This window comes from Oncorhynchus tshawytscha, linkage group LG26 (assembly GCF_018296145.1).
Source record: "Oncorhynchus tshawytscha isolate Ot180627B linkage group LG26, Otsh_v2.0, whole genome shotgun sequence".
In the NCBI taxonomy this organism is placed as follows: domain Eukaryota; kingdom Metazoa; phylum Chordata; class Actinopteri; order Salmoniformes; family Salmonidae; genus Oncorhynchus; species Oncorhynchus tshawytscha.
In genome coordinates this window covers 13,991,299-14,005,977 of record NC_056454.1, presented here as the reverse complement: position 1 = coordinate 14,005,977, position 14,679 = coordinate 13,991,299, and the positions used below count along the sequence as shown (strand labels likewise).

The 14,679-nt window shown below is 41.4% G+C and overlaps 1 protein-coding gene across 1 annotated transcript in view; it reads right to left on the bottom strand.

Annotated features, from left to right (window-relative positions):
* Positions 1-482: 482 nt before the first annotated feature.
* b3galt1b (UDP-Gal:betaGlcNAc beta 1,3-galactosyltransferase, polypeptide 1b) overlaps positions 483-14,679 on the bottom strand; it is a 131,901-nt gene continuing 117,704 nt past the window's right edge. The window contains exon 2 of the mRNA XM_024388933.2: positions 483-2,938. Coding sequence (XP_024244701.1) covers positions 1,706-2,695 — 990 coding nt within the window. The 5' untranslated portion in view covers positions 2,696-2,938 and the 3' untranslated portion in view covers positions 483-1,705. The remainder of the gene's footprint in view (positions 2,939-14,679) is intronic.

Here is a 14,679-nt window from a genome sequence, read left to right as displayed (position 1 = left end):
CATGGAACTATGAAAATATTTTCTGCTGGATGTAATTTTGTGTATGGTACTCGAGTTTGATGATGAATATAAAATTAGATGGAACATGAAAATCCATACAAGCAGCAGTAATTCAACAAATCTAACCCCTAAACAAATGTAATCAACATGAATGTAGCAGATAGCCTAGTGGTTAAGAGCATTGGGCCAGTAACCAAAAGGTTGCTGGTTTGAACCCTCAAGGTGGCGAAAATCTGCGATTCTACCCTTTTGCAAGGCAGTTAACCCCCAACAACAACTGGGCGCCGATGATGTCGATTAACGCACCTCTATGATTCAGAGTGGTAGGGTGTAATGCAGAAGACACATTTCAGTTCAATGTATTCAATTGTGCAATTGAGTAGGTATCCCCTTGCTCTTAAGGGTCACCAAGTATACAGGGCATTGAATAGGTTTCATTACTTATTTTTTTATGTAAAAAAACATACTTTATATCACAAGAACCTCTTTCAGGATATATCTTTATACTTTCACAGTCAAATGTCACAATAGCTTATAATACTAAATACTTAAAAAATAATAATAAACATTTGAAAATGACATTTGGGCCATAACAGCTATCCCAAGTTCCAGAAAATGGAATTATTTCCCATTATTTCAATAGCAGTGATTCAGTAAAGATATGCCAAATAACACATTATAATAGATTCACTTGGGAATTTAGATAAAAGTTACTATGTAAATTGCCACGTGCACAAGATGATATGTAACGTCTGTTGATACTTGGTCGTGGTCGTGAATCCGACCTACGTAGAGTACAGTAATAGTAGCCAGTTTTATCAGAAGCAGGTAGCATGACACCATGAAATACTTCAAGTACACTGTAAGAAAATAATTTGAGTAGAAATGATCAATGACATCTAAATGTAAAAAGCATTTTCCTGTCTCTTCCCAGATGAAGAGCCAGTTACATTTACACCAATATGTAAACAAAAATATCCAGGGGGGGGAATCACATTTATAACATCTGTTTGACCCACACATGTAGTTTTGAACAATAGTGAATAGTGAACATCACTAACAATAGTGATAAAGTACATCCAGTAGAGATGTATTCATTTCTTATTAAATCGCAACAATAGAAAAGAACAATTAACATTCCAACTTGTTCTACGTTTGCAGAATCTAGATATTGTTGTTGTCATTGTTGCAGCATTATTTTCTATTTCAATGTGTATTTACTATGGTGTAGCCTACAACTGTTGACCATCCATAAGCCTGGTAGGAGGGATGAGACATGGTGTGGGGGAGGCTTTCTCCTGCTGTAAGGAAGTACCATCCCCAAAACAGCATGAGAACTTGGCAGGAAGTAGATAGACACTTGCACTGACATATACAGCATTTTGTCTTTCAATAATACCTCTCTGGTTTCACTTGTAAATGTACAGAGTAAATGTTCATCAAAATGAGTTGTTGAAGTCTACAGCTCTAGACCAGAGATTACAAAATGACTGGTAACAACACTATCTTAGTGTGTGTTTGAATGAGAACATGCACTTTACAAGCCTCATGCACCCAACAGCTACATTGGATTCAGTAGAAGTATACTAGTAGCCTATAGAGAACTAATATTGTCAGAAAATGAAAACAACTTTGTTAGAACACCAGGTTGAGAGGTAAAAACCCCCCCAAAAAACAGAAGAAGGGTCCAAGTTGTCCCCAGGTGCTAGCATCGGAGGTGTTTCTTGCTGGACATGTCGTTCCAGATCCGGTGCATTTCTTCCGGTGAAATCTGGTGGACAGTGATAACACGGCGGTACCTACACAGGCTGTAGGCCATTTTCCAGTGATTGAAGCCACTGTTCTGATAGGGGTGGATGCCCAGCTTCCTGAGACACAGTCCCACGTACACATCCTCCAGGTGGAGCAGTCTGGTGTGCAGAGAGGTCTTATAGATCAGCTCAGCCACGTCCACTGAGAACACGTACCCTGTGCCCGAGCAGAAAGGGGGGTACTTAGCCTCGGGGTACAGGTCTCTGGGCATGTACCACTTACTGCGCATGTCTCTGATGGGACCGCCGTTGATGACGTAGCCCGTGAAGTACCTCCTCTTGGGCTTGGTGGTGGGCTTCAGAAGCTTGTAGACCAGATTGTCCATGTTGACGAAAATGTCACTGTCTGTCTTCATGACGTACTGGGCCTGGGAGCAGAAGGTGGCCACCCAGCGCATGCCCATCAGGGTCTTGAGGGTGAGGTTGTGGTACGAGTCTATGAAGTCCTCCACCACAATGTCGTGGAAGATCTGGCTCTCCTGTTCCACCATCTGGTTGAGGACGGCGTCCGTGTTGCGGCCCAGCAGGAAGAGGGTGATGATGCGGATGTCGCTGTAGGTGCTCTCATCGCCCCAGGTCTCCCGGATGGCCTGACGGGCATCGAACTCTTTGTGTGTGGTGCTGATCAGGATGACCAGGAAGGGCGTGTTGCTCTCACATTTCTTAGGCTCGTTGATGACAAAGTCGAAGGCGTGTGGGTTCAGCGTTCGCGTCCGGATGTTGCTGAACGTAGTGTTCTTAAGGGTTTTCACAGTCTTCCGGATCGGCAAAGACATCTGCCCACTGACATAGGAGGATGTCGGCCGGGATATACCCAAGTACCAAAGAGCACTTGCCCAGCAAACAACCGTCAACACGTACAAGCATGAGACTTTTGAAGGCATTCTGGTGCATTTATTTGTATTCAATGTATTGAATCTTAAAAGGCTTTCTTTCCATTAGCAGTGTTCCTTCCAGCAAGGCAGCATAATGCTGCACTGATGTGCTGCTTGACATTAATTGTCAGTAATGGATTGTTTTAGAGGAAAGTGAATGGATGTCGTTGTTTGCCTTTTAATGAAAATCCGGTTTGAAACCGTGCAGATGTCCTGTTTTTCTTCTTGACACTTGTGCTTCTCCATTTACATCTGAAAAATAGAGAAATAACATGTTAACGCCAGAACAAAAAGATAGATCTTAATAGGTTCAGCAAGCACACCCGTCTGCTAAATAAAATAAGACAAAGTTTTATCAAGTCGTGTTACAACCAAGTCGTGTTACAACCAACAGCTTTTGATAATAGTTATCTTTGTACTGCCTCTAGATTAAGCTTAGCTTTCACACAGTAGGGTGCACCATAAAATAAAATGCTAATACAGAATTGTATGAGTTCTCAGCTGTTCAAAAACCCAGCTCGGGTGACATTGAAAAAGTATTTTGATATTTTGGATAATTGAAAAGTATCAGAAGTCCTGTGAGAGAATCTACTCAGATTGTACGGTAATGCAGTCTGATGTAATTATTATCTCTCACACAAGGCCTTAGACTCAGACTAATGCTTTTAGGAAATGGCTAAATGCTGCCAACCACAAAGTGCCATAATCTTCCCCTATAGGTCCTAGAAAGAGGGCATCCCCATGCAGTGTATTAATATAACTCTGACACCAAGCCTGTAATACCTTCACCAAACACACAAAAAAATGACACTACATATTGTTGGTACAGTAATAAAGATAATATTCTTATTAATTAGTGGTAGTGATACATTTAGAAATCTCTGGAATGGAATAATTGGGCAATTACTGTCTATTACAGACAAAAACAAAGTGCATGTTGCTAGTGCTAACAAAGAGCATGTTGCTCGTGCTAACAAAGTGAATGTTGCTAGTGCTTTGGCTACACACAGCATACTTGGCATACTGTACAGCTACCCACTTTATAGACCCTTATGCTTTAGAAAACACTGCAATGACGGGCCAGAGGTAGTAAATGGTATGACTCTGCTGCACACATTTCCAATTTCAATCTAATTAACATAATGGACTATCTATTTAACAAGACCAAATAGGATACTTAATGCCTATGGTAGCTATAACAATAACTGAGATGCACATTCTGAAATGAAATCTGCAGCACAAAGGCGTATTATAGTAGTGACAATGAACGTGGCACATTAGAGTACTGTACTATACTGGGGACACGGAAGCAACAAAAGAGAAAGCAGAATAAACATAATTGATTCGACTTTATATTTTTGTCCACCTGTCACTAAAAAAAACTTTTACAAGCTCCATTTATCCAAGCATGGCATTTTAATGATTTTGTCTGGTCTATTTTGTATCCATCAAAAAGCAAAAGGGAGAGAGAAAAAAAAGAACCAGAACAAAGATATCCTGACATAACTGTTCATTACTTCAGAGCTGCACTGAGGCGGTATAAGGAAGGTGTTTACTTCAAACTGCTTGTTTGTGTAATCCTTAATGTAAATCTTTAACCTAGACAGAGACATTACAGGCACTTTGTTATGCTCCTGCATATGATAAGCGACCTTGGCAAGCACCTGTTTAATGACACTGCAGTGAGCTGAGGACACATCTCTGCATGCTATTGATGACAGCAAATGCTCCAGAATGAGCCCCTCACAATTTGCATCTTTGGTTATTCTCCATGGAATCAAAACCTGGGGTTAAAAAGCCCCCTTGGAATCAAACTAATTAAATGACTACAGTGCAAGTCAACAGCATCTACAGTGCATTCGGAAAGTATTCAGACCCCTTGAGGTTACAGCCTTATTCTAAAATGTATCAAATTGTTTATCTTTTCTCATCAATCTACACACAATACCCCATAATGACAAAGCAAAAACAGGATTTTAGAAATGTTTGCAAATGTATGAAAAAAAAATCTATATATAATAAATGCATTTATTTTAACATTTATTTAACTAGGCAAGTCAGTTAAGGCCTAGGAACAGTGGATTAACTGCCTTGTTCAGAGGCAGAACAACAAATTTTTACCTTGTCAGCTTGGGGATTCGATCTAGCAACCTTTCGGTTACTGGCCCAACGCTCTAACCACTCGGCGACTTGCTACTTATTCAGACCCTTTACTCAGTACTTTGTTGAAGCACCTTTATCAGCGATTACAGCCTCAAGTCTTCTTGGGAGTTTCTCCCATTCTTCTCTGTAGATCCTCTCAAGATCTGTCAGGTTGGACGAGGAGCGTCGCTGCGCAGCTTTTTTCAGTTTTCTCCAGAGATGTTAGACCTCTTGGAAGGTTAGACCTCTTGGAAGGTAAACCTTCACCCCAGTCTGAGGTCCTGAGCGCTCTGGAGCAGGTTTTCATCAAGGATCTCTCTGTACTTTTCTCCGTTCATCTTTCCTTCGATCCTGACTAGTCTCCCAGTCCCTGCCAATGAAAAGCATCCCCACAGCATGATGCTGCCACCACCATGCTTCACTGTAGGGATGGTGCCAGGTTTCCTCAAGAGGTGACGCTAGGCATTCAGGCCAAAGAGTTCAATCTTGGTTTCATCAGATCAGAGAATCTTGTTTCTCATGGTCTGAGAGTCCTTTAGGTGCCTTTTGGCAAACTCCAAGTGGGCTGTCATGTGCCTTTTACTGAGGAGTGTCTTCCATCTGGCCACTCTACCATAAAGGTCTGTTTGGTGGAATGCTGCTGAGGTGGTTGTCCCTCTGGAAGGTTCTCCCATCTCAACAGAGGAACTCTGGAGCTCTGTCAGAGTGATCATCGGGTTCTTGGTCACTTCCCTGACCAAGGCACCTTCTCCCCCGATTGCTCAGTTTGGCTGGGAGCAGCCAGCTCTCGGAAGAGTCTTGGTGGTTCCAAACTTCTTCCATTTAAGAATGATGGAGGCCACTGTGTTCTTGGGGACCTTCATTGCTGCAGAAATGTTTTGGTACCCTTCCCCAGATCTGTGCCTCGGCACAATCCTGTCTCGGAGCTCTACGCATAATTCCTTCGACCTCATGGCTTTGTTTTGTTCTGACATGCACTGTCAACCATATATAGACAGGTGTGTGCCTTTCCAAATCATGTCCAATCAATTTAATTTACCCCAGGTGGATGCCAATCAAGTTGTAGAAACATCTCAAGGATGATCAATAGAAACAGGATGCACCTGAGCTCAATTTGGAGTCTCATAGCAAAGGGTCTGAATAATTATGTTAATAACACATTTCTAAAAACCTGTTTTTGCTTTGTCATTATGGGGTATTGTGTGAAGATTGATGAGTAATTTTAAAAATTTGTAATCCATTTTAGAATAAGGCTGTAATGTAACAAAATGAGGAAAAAGGGGTCTGAATACTTTCCAAATGCGCTGTATAGAGCTGCATGTAGAAGAAGCTACTACAACAGCTTACTACAGGGCTCCACATTTATGGAATCAATTTAAATGTCTGGCCTATACCTACTGTTTGAGAACAGATTTATCTCAGTCCACCATGTGTCCACACTAATCCTTCACATTAAACTTGCATGGACAAACGTCCCTTTAAAGATAAGACAGGTTGGTGGAAAATAATATGACAAGTAGAACAGAGGTACTGATGGTGTGAGCTCTCTGTCTCCCCGGGTCCAGAGCAGCTCTGGTTTTGGCAGTGCTCGGTCTGACTGCACTCTATGACACAGATATGCTGGTGAAGGGGAACATCGCTCAGTAATAAGCTTTTCTCCTGGAGTGTAAATGCTATCATCTATGGGGGGAATAATAGACTGCTATCATGGTGCTATTACTGAGCCTACTGAAATCTCACATCCATGTACTGTATAACACCCTCATATTTTGGGACAATTCAGAAATGTCTAGACGGTGTGGAGGTACTAGACTGTGGTGTCCTTTTGTATCTATGCATTAGAACAGGTGGTTGGTGCTATAGCACATAAGGGTATATCTTAGGTTATTGATCTTACATTTGTGATATTTTTTCCAACCCACACTGGGAGTCATAAGTGATAGCATATCAAGGCGTTATCAATGCTTTAGAACCACAGGTTGGTCACAGGTTGGCTTAATTCAGGCAGATCCAAACCTGTGTGATAGGTATTCTGACATCTTGAGTATTTCTGCCTATAAAACAGAGTCCAGCCTACCAGACAAACATATTGACCTAACTAAATAACATTTTTTAAATCGAATCAACTTTACCGTGAAATGCTTGCTCACAAGCCCTTCCTCAACAATGTAGATTTACATGAGGAATAAAATAAAACACACAAGATGGTGGAAGATGGTGAGATTGTGGTGTGCTCTCTTTTTTTTGTTTGAATTTTACCCCCTTTTTCATAGTATCCAATTATTGGTGGTGTGCTCTTTTACAGTCGTTGGTATTGCAGTATTCTATCATAGGCACCGGGAATCAACAGCCTTATCACACAATTAGAAATATATTTTATTCTACTAAAGCAAGTCTGTGAAAACTGGTTTAAACTGTTTTCAAACTGTAAAATAACCGATTCCATGTAGAAAGTACAATAGGTACTGTAAAAACATTCCAAACCTATTTTAGAATTCACATCAAAATGATGGTCAACTTTAGCCTCTCGTGAGAATAAACGCTGATTCATATCAGTAGATAGTGACGTTGACTAAAACCAGTGGATGGAGTGTGTTCACATATAATGTACTGTGCATGCTCTTCAATATACTCCTTGTCCTCCCTGTCTGTTAAAGACTATTTGTTTCTAATTGGTCACACCACTGGTTGAACCCCAGACAGTATATATTTCCTTTTTTGGCAGCCATGACCGTCAGAAAAACCCCTCAATCTCAATCTTTCTATTCTATATCGGCCTTATCCTCACTATCCCTCCATCACAAAGTCATTACTGCACCTCCATTCTTTCCCCTAAATCATTTCTCATTCTCTTCTTCCACTGTGAAAAATACACTCTGAATCTCCCTCTGTCCCCCTGATTTCCTTTTGTCTAGCTGTCTGCCGATGAATTTCTTGAGATTGAGAAAGCTAGCAGTAACAACGCATCAGTCTAAGGCACAGTGTGTTGCAAATGTGTTATTTCTCTGTGGAGACACTATTCTATTAACTGAGTTCTTCAGCCTGCTTCCATTCCATACATCCTATTTATTGAATAAAGTGGCCTTCAATGTTTAAAAAGACAACTGAACCACTTGCTTAATCAGCGTTATTCTGCGAGTTGAGTGGACTTCAAAAGGACAAGAATTTGAGCCTGTGTTAACGTTTGTTTACTCAACAAACTCTGCTCAAAGTGAGCTGAATTTGAACTAGCTTGTTGAGTAAAATTACAAATGTATCTTTGCTCAAAACCACGCCCAGCATTATAATATTTCCCAGAATTCTCTATTGCAGGTTGATTTTCAGAATCTCTGCTTCCTCCTGCATGCATTGCAACCTGCCTCAGTCTCACCACTGAGCGCCACTTTACTGTCTCTCAGTAGCCTACTCTCTGTAATTAAAAGTTATTATGAGAATTAGTAGCCAATGTTTTGCTCCTGCTGAGGTAGGCTCCGTATAACGTTAGCTTCTTACTTCATCCTTCTTCATCCTTCTTGCTGAATGAGAAGCCTAATACTAGTCCTTCAACATTACTGAAATATAAGTTTCTGCTGGCAGCTTGCTATCTGACTGACATACACTATATATACAAAAGTATGTGGACAACCCTTCAAATGAGTGGATTTGGCTATTTCAGCCACGTTGCTGACAGCTGTATAAAATTGAGCACACAGCCATGCAATCTCCATAGACAAACCTTGACAGTAGAATGGCCTTACTGACGAGCTCAGTGAGTTTTAACATGGCACAGTCATAGAATGCCACCTTTTCAACAAGTCAGTTCGTCAAATTTCTGCCCTGCTAGAGCTGCCCTGGTCAACTGTAAGTGCTGTTATTGTGAAGTGGAAATGTCTATGTGTAACAATGGCTCAGCCGTGATGTGGTAGGTCACACAAGCCCACAGAGTGGGACCGACGAGTGCTGAAGCGCGTAAAAAATCCTCTGTCCTTGGCTGCAACACTTACTACCGAGTTCCAAACTTCCTCTGGAAGCAACGTCAGCACTTTTCGTCAGGCGCTTCATGAAATGGTTTTCCATGGCCGAACAGCTGCACTCAAGCCTAAGATCAACATGCGCAATGCCAAGCTTTGGCTAGAGTGATGTAAAGCTCGCCGCCATTAGACTCTGGAGCAATGGAAACGCGTTCTCTGAAGTGATGAATCACGCTTCACCATCTGGAGGCCCGATGTACGAATCTGGCTTTGGCAGATGTCAGGAGAATGCTACCTGCCCGAATGCATATTGCCACCTGTACAGTTTGTTGGAGGAGTAATAATATTCTGGGGCTTTGTTTGTTGGTTGTTTCATGGCCCCTTAGTTCCAGTGAAGGGAAATCTTAACGCTACAGCATACAATGACATTGTAGACGATTCTGTGTTTCCAACTTTGTGGCAACAGTTTGGAGAAGGCCCTTTCCTGTTTCAGCATAACAATGCCCCCATGCACAAAGCGAGGTCCACACAGAAATGGTTATTCGAGATCGGTGTGGAAGAACTTGACTGGCCTGCACAGAGCCCTGACCACAACCCCATCAAATATCTTTGGGATGAATTGGATTGCCAACTGCGGGCCAGGCCTAACCGCCTATCATCAGTGCCCGACCTCACAAATGCTCTTGTGACAGAATGGAAGCTGTTATAGCAGCAAAGGGGGACCAACTCCATATTAATGCCCATGATTTTGGAATGAGATATTTGACAAACAGGTGTCCACACACTGTTGGCCATGTAGTGTATTTAGTGTATTACCAGTTGTGCGCTTGGTCTCTCGAGAGTGTTTTTTTGTTTGTTTGGGGGATGTCTGTAGACACGTCAGGAGTTGCGGGGAGGTTTTAGAATTGCCTTCTGCCCGGCATCTCAATCCAGGGGACGCAGGTGAACATAACCAACAAACCACTGTTCATGATTCCAATCATTTGCAAATAGGCAGGCGCGATTAGTCAGATCAAGAATATAGGCATTCTGAGCTTTGGTCAACTCTGGAAGCAATATTTAGATGTTGACCCGTAATTGATTTTCTTTAATGTATACAATATACAGTATACATATTTTATTATGAAACATGTCAGAGGTCTGGACCTCAGTGTCTTCACATGTAGTTACGGACCCGATTATTTTCAGCTTGTAAATTCCATTCTTTCTTGGCTATAAAACATAGAAGTACATCTCATCTCTCGTCAACCTGAAAAGTTAACGCAAAGAATGTTCTGGACAAAGACATCCCAGTAGCACAAGGTCTGCCTGCAATGCTCCCCGACACACACGCACGCACTGAACCATTTTTAAAGTTATGTTTCAAAAATTCCCAGCTACATTCGGCCCCTGTGCATTAAAATCATTGAATTGTCCCTGAATCTGCAGTCAGTGACTAGTTGCAACAGCAAAACTATTGTCTTTTCAATTAGTTAATAATTCACAGACAGATGTGCTTAGTTACAGTAAGATGGCACTACAATGTGTAACACTAGACCTAATTCAATGAGAGTAATATCCAAAGCATCTCAGGCTGAACTGTGCAGGGTCGCATTAGTAGTCCAGCCATGATATAGTTCCTTGCTAGCAGATGTAGAGAGCCTGAGTGACTACAGCCCATACTCATGCCAACTTCCAAGCGTGATGCACGTGACTCAGCAGGCAAATTACATTGTGTTCATAATATTAGCCACGATAGAGTGTTTTTGAATACACACATCATTTCTACAATTGAAGGGATCTATCCACATTTAGAATGTTTAAAATCAAATCCAGCTTGATTGAGAGACAGAGGCTGTTTAGTTGCCATGGCAGCATGCTGAAAGTCAACAGCAAAAAGGGGGTAAGCTAGGGAGCATGAATCTGAGAGAGACTACCCAGCAGCACTTATACAGAATGATCCGAACAGCTCTTAAAGACTCACTTTAACAGTCCTACAGTGTAATTATGTGTTCCAGCGCCACTGCACTTCACTAAGCAATGCCTACCGGTGACACATTGCCATTTTAAGTTGATTAAGTAAAGTGGCAATAAAAGGTTGCTCTTTTACATTCATGGCTCAGTCATTGACTCTAAGTGTTTGGAGACTGGGGGCCAAAATGGAAAAAGTAAGTAAATGTGCCTTACCAGCATTTTTCGGGAAATGACCATGGAAGAACATTCTGCACTATGAAAACCTAGCAAAACTTATGCCAATTCCTGTGGCAATAGTATTTCTTCAACCAGACCTGAGCCAGATAGATGTGCTGGTAGATCAGAGTCTGTCATCTCATTCGAGATTTCTTAACAGGGGTTTTCATTATAGCATTTCAAGTCATCCAAAACATCGACAATGTTGCATCCATCACCATTTCAGGAATCAATACGACTTTGCAGGGAATAAAACGAATAACAGAACAGCTTGTGTAGTAGATTCTCTGGCATTGCATTTTCCCCTGTTTGTAAGCATTGGTATGTTTTCTGCCGCTGTATATTTGTCCGGTCTGTGTCGGTGTATTAGTCTCTGTTGTGTAGCGTGGGCAGCCAGCCAGAGTTTATTACTCCAATCCATCTCCATAATGCTGGATGTCATGCAGAGAGCCAATCATAATGTCTGCTATATGACTGGACCAGGCGGCTGACTGTCTGTCAGAGAGGACACTATAAGAAAAAGACAACTCTTTCCTGTTTAGACACAGACACACACATTGCTGCAGGCGCTTTAACCATACTGAGCTGGAATGGAGCCGGTAGGCTACACCTCACAGACTCAAGCAACATTGTGAAATAATTAGTCAAAGCAATGAAAATAGACTCAATTTATCAAGATTTATTTTACAACAAGGGGTAAATCTGTGTTAGGAGTGCAGTACAAAGGCGACCATTCATCACAATGTGACATGCCTTTCTCCCAGGCTGCAGGTGGAGTGTTTTGAACGCTGGTTTGTAAGAAGGGCTATTATACAGTTCCTCTGTACACAACAAGTCATTACTTGATTTATAGCCCCATGCAGATTTATGGACACAACTTTCAAATGTTTTTGCAATAACCACGTCTCTCTCTAATAGGTGCCAGATTCTATTAACAGATACACACATTACAGGGAAAGGTTGCACCTAAATCTTTCTTGACCACCTTTCTTCTCACAATCGCCTTTTTCCCCCAATGGACCGACAGAAACAGTTCTTTCTTAACCTGAAAGACGAGTCCAAGTACTTTGTCGATCGAACCAGACTGTCCATTATACACAGGACCTGTTTTCGTGAGTATGTTTTCCAGCTATTTCTCTATCCTCCACTCTATCATTGTGTATCATAATTCCATGTGAGCCTGGCTGTTGCCTTACATTTACACATCAAAGCCTTATACCAGCTCTCCCGATACAACATGATGTATGAAGGTCTTTCTCAGGGTTGGATTCCTACAGTATTTATAATTCTTCTTCAGAAGTTTGAATATATATTGTGTTGATAAGACTACTGGCATGATACATGGCTCTGTGTTTTCTCATGATAACACATAATTGGATGATTACTGGTATGAAATATCGATGGCGAAACAGCCTGGCAGAGAAGAGATGTGATAAAAAACTATATGGAAGTTGACAAGGTGCAGCACAGCATGTGGTGAGTTTTAAGGAGATTCTCTGGTACTTTTGTACACTTTTTAGCCAGTAGTTCTGAAAGTAGGGCCCACAAGCCAAAGGTGGTCCCCGAAAATCTCGTGCTGCGTCACATACAGTGCATTTTGAAAATATTCAGACCCCTTCCCTTTTCCCAAATTTTGTTATGTACAGCCTTATTCTTAAATTGATTCAATTAATTGTTTTCCTCATCAATCTACACACAATATCCCATAATGCAAATGTATTCAAAATAAAAAAATGAAATACCTTATTTACATAAGTGTTCAGACCCTTTGCTATGAGACTCGAAAACTGAGCTCAGCAACAAAATGTGGAAAGGTAACAAAATGAGGGAAAAGTCAAGGGGTCAGAATAGAACTGATTCCACAGCCTATTCCATCACAGTCTACAAATGTTCCAATAGACAGACCTTGTGAAATCTATTGTTCCTGGTGAGACAAATGGCTTTGGTGTGGAATACATTTTTGTCAGACAGCTGAACGCGGTTCTGAAAAAAGTGACACAGCTGACTGGTGCTTTGAGCTGCAAATTTGAACTTTCAGCAGTCATGAAATGATGATGGTAGCTCTATCTCTGTGTATCTGTCAGTGTGTTGTACGTTCTGACAATGGACTGGACGGCAGGTTATTTGCCATCAAACTTCTGAAACGTGAAGTTTAAGGGTATCAATAGAGCAGGTAGTGGTTTGTGTTTTCTTGAGTGTACATGGACATCTCGAAAAATATGCATAATGTTTCAAATGACATCTCGCTCCATGTTCCACTGTGTCATATTATATGATGATCTCTCTGTTCGCCCTCTCCATGCACTAGAGGTCTTCAAGGGTCCACACGAACCCGAATACCCGAGACCCGACCCATGATCCAAACTTTTCCCTTGTGTCCGGGTAGGGTCCTGTTTAATCGTCATCGGGTTTTGGGTTTATGTAACTACAGCTGATAGACCCAGCTGACTAACAGACCACGGCCTGCATATCCTATAGCATATTTATTTGACGCTAATAAGGTGAATCTATTGACTAATAGAAGGCCTAGCCAACATATTAGCTGACAACGTCATGAAAACGATGTACACGCTTTCATGGGGCAGAAGACAGCATGTTGTTGTGATTCTGGACGGCCAGATTGCCAGCAAGAATGACGAGAAGCTGCCATGTGGAGAATAGCAAGTGGCTCGTTTCAGCTCGTTTCATCTTGTTCTTGATACCATCTCTTGTTTTGAGGTGTTTTGACGGATTTCATGTCAATGCTAATATGATAAAGATTCTCTAGCCAGCTAACCACCAAATGTAATGGCGTATTTGAAAGACAACATGTGCTCACTGTGCAAATGTGTGTTTTCAATAAATATTGGAGACGAAATATAGCTTACATGTTGTCAACAATCTAAGCAGATTGCCCCATAGTTGCGCATATGTCAGTTTTGTTGCTAAACAACCAACCCACCTATTCATTAAACAGAAGAGCAACGTTGCTGAAAAGAATCATTTCTGTCACACGGGTCCAATCGGGTTTGATTGTTATCTGGTCCGTTCGGGTCCAGATGCTCCTTTGTTTAAATGATCAGATCTGTTTGGGTCCGGGTCAGTTCAGGTATGGGTCCAACTTTGTGGACCCGAGAAGACCTCTACCATGCACTCAGAGGAAGGGATGCAAAACTAATGACATTCAGATACGATGTGAATCAAATGATCAATATCACAGTCTTCAAAAAGAAACCATCCTCTCTTATTTGTTGCTCTATCACTTTTATATTAGGGAAATATTATAATTTACATATTTTATGCTTACAGCATGGGAAACACGAGGGACAAAATACCAGGCAATTAAACTAGCGAAGACACATAAAGCTAAATTAAATTGATTGCAAAAGACTGAGAAAAACAAGCTCATAAAATTGGAATCACTGTTACATTATTCCATACAGAGATAATTCAAGTCTCACAGGCAATATTCATCTTGGAGGAGAGTTTATGACAGTTTAAAAACTTGGCACTCCGCTATGCTGCATCTCTGCCACCTCTACTGTAAAGCCCTGAGGTGAATTAGTCAGCATTCAGTTGAGGCTGGTACACTCCAGAATGGAACCCCTCTTTATGGTACAATATTCATGCTCAAAGGCCTGCCATAACAACGGCTATTAGTCTGAACTAATAACAAACCCATCAACATGCTTGTTATGTGACTTATAAGCACTGCTTGAAGCGTAATGGAAAAGGTACCGATACTCACTGTGA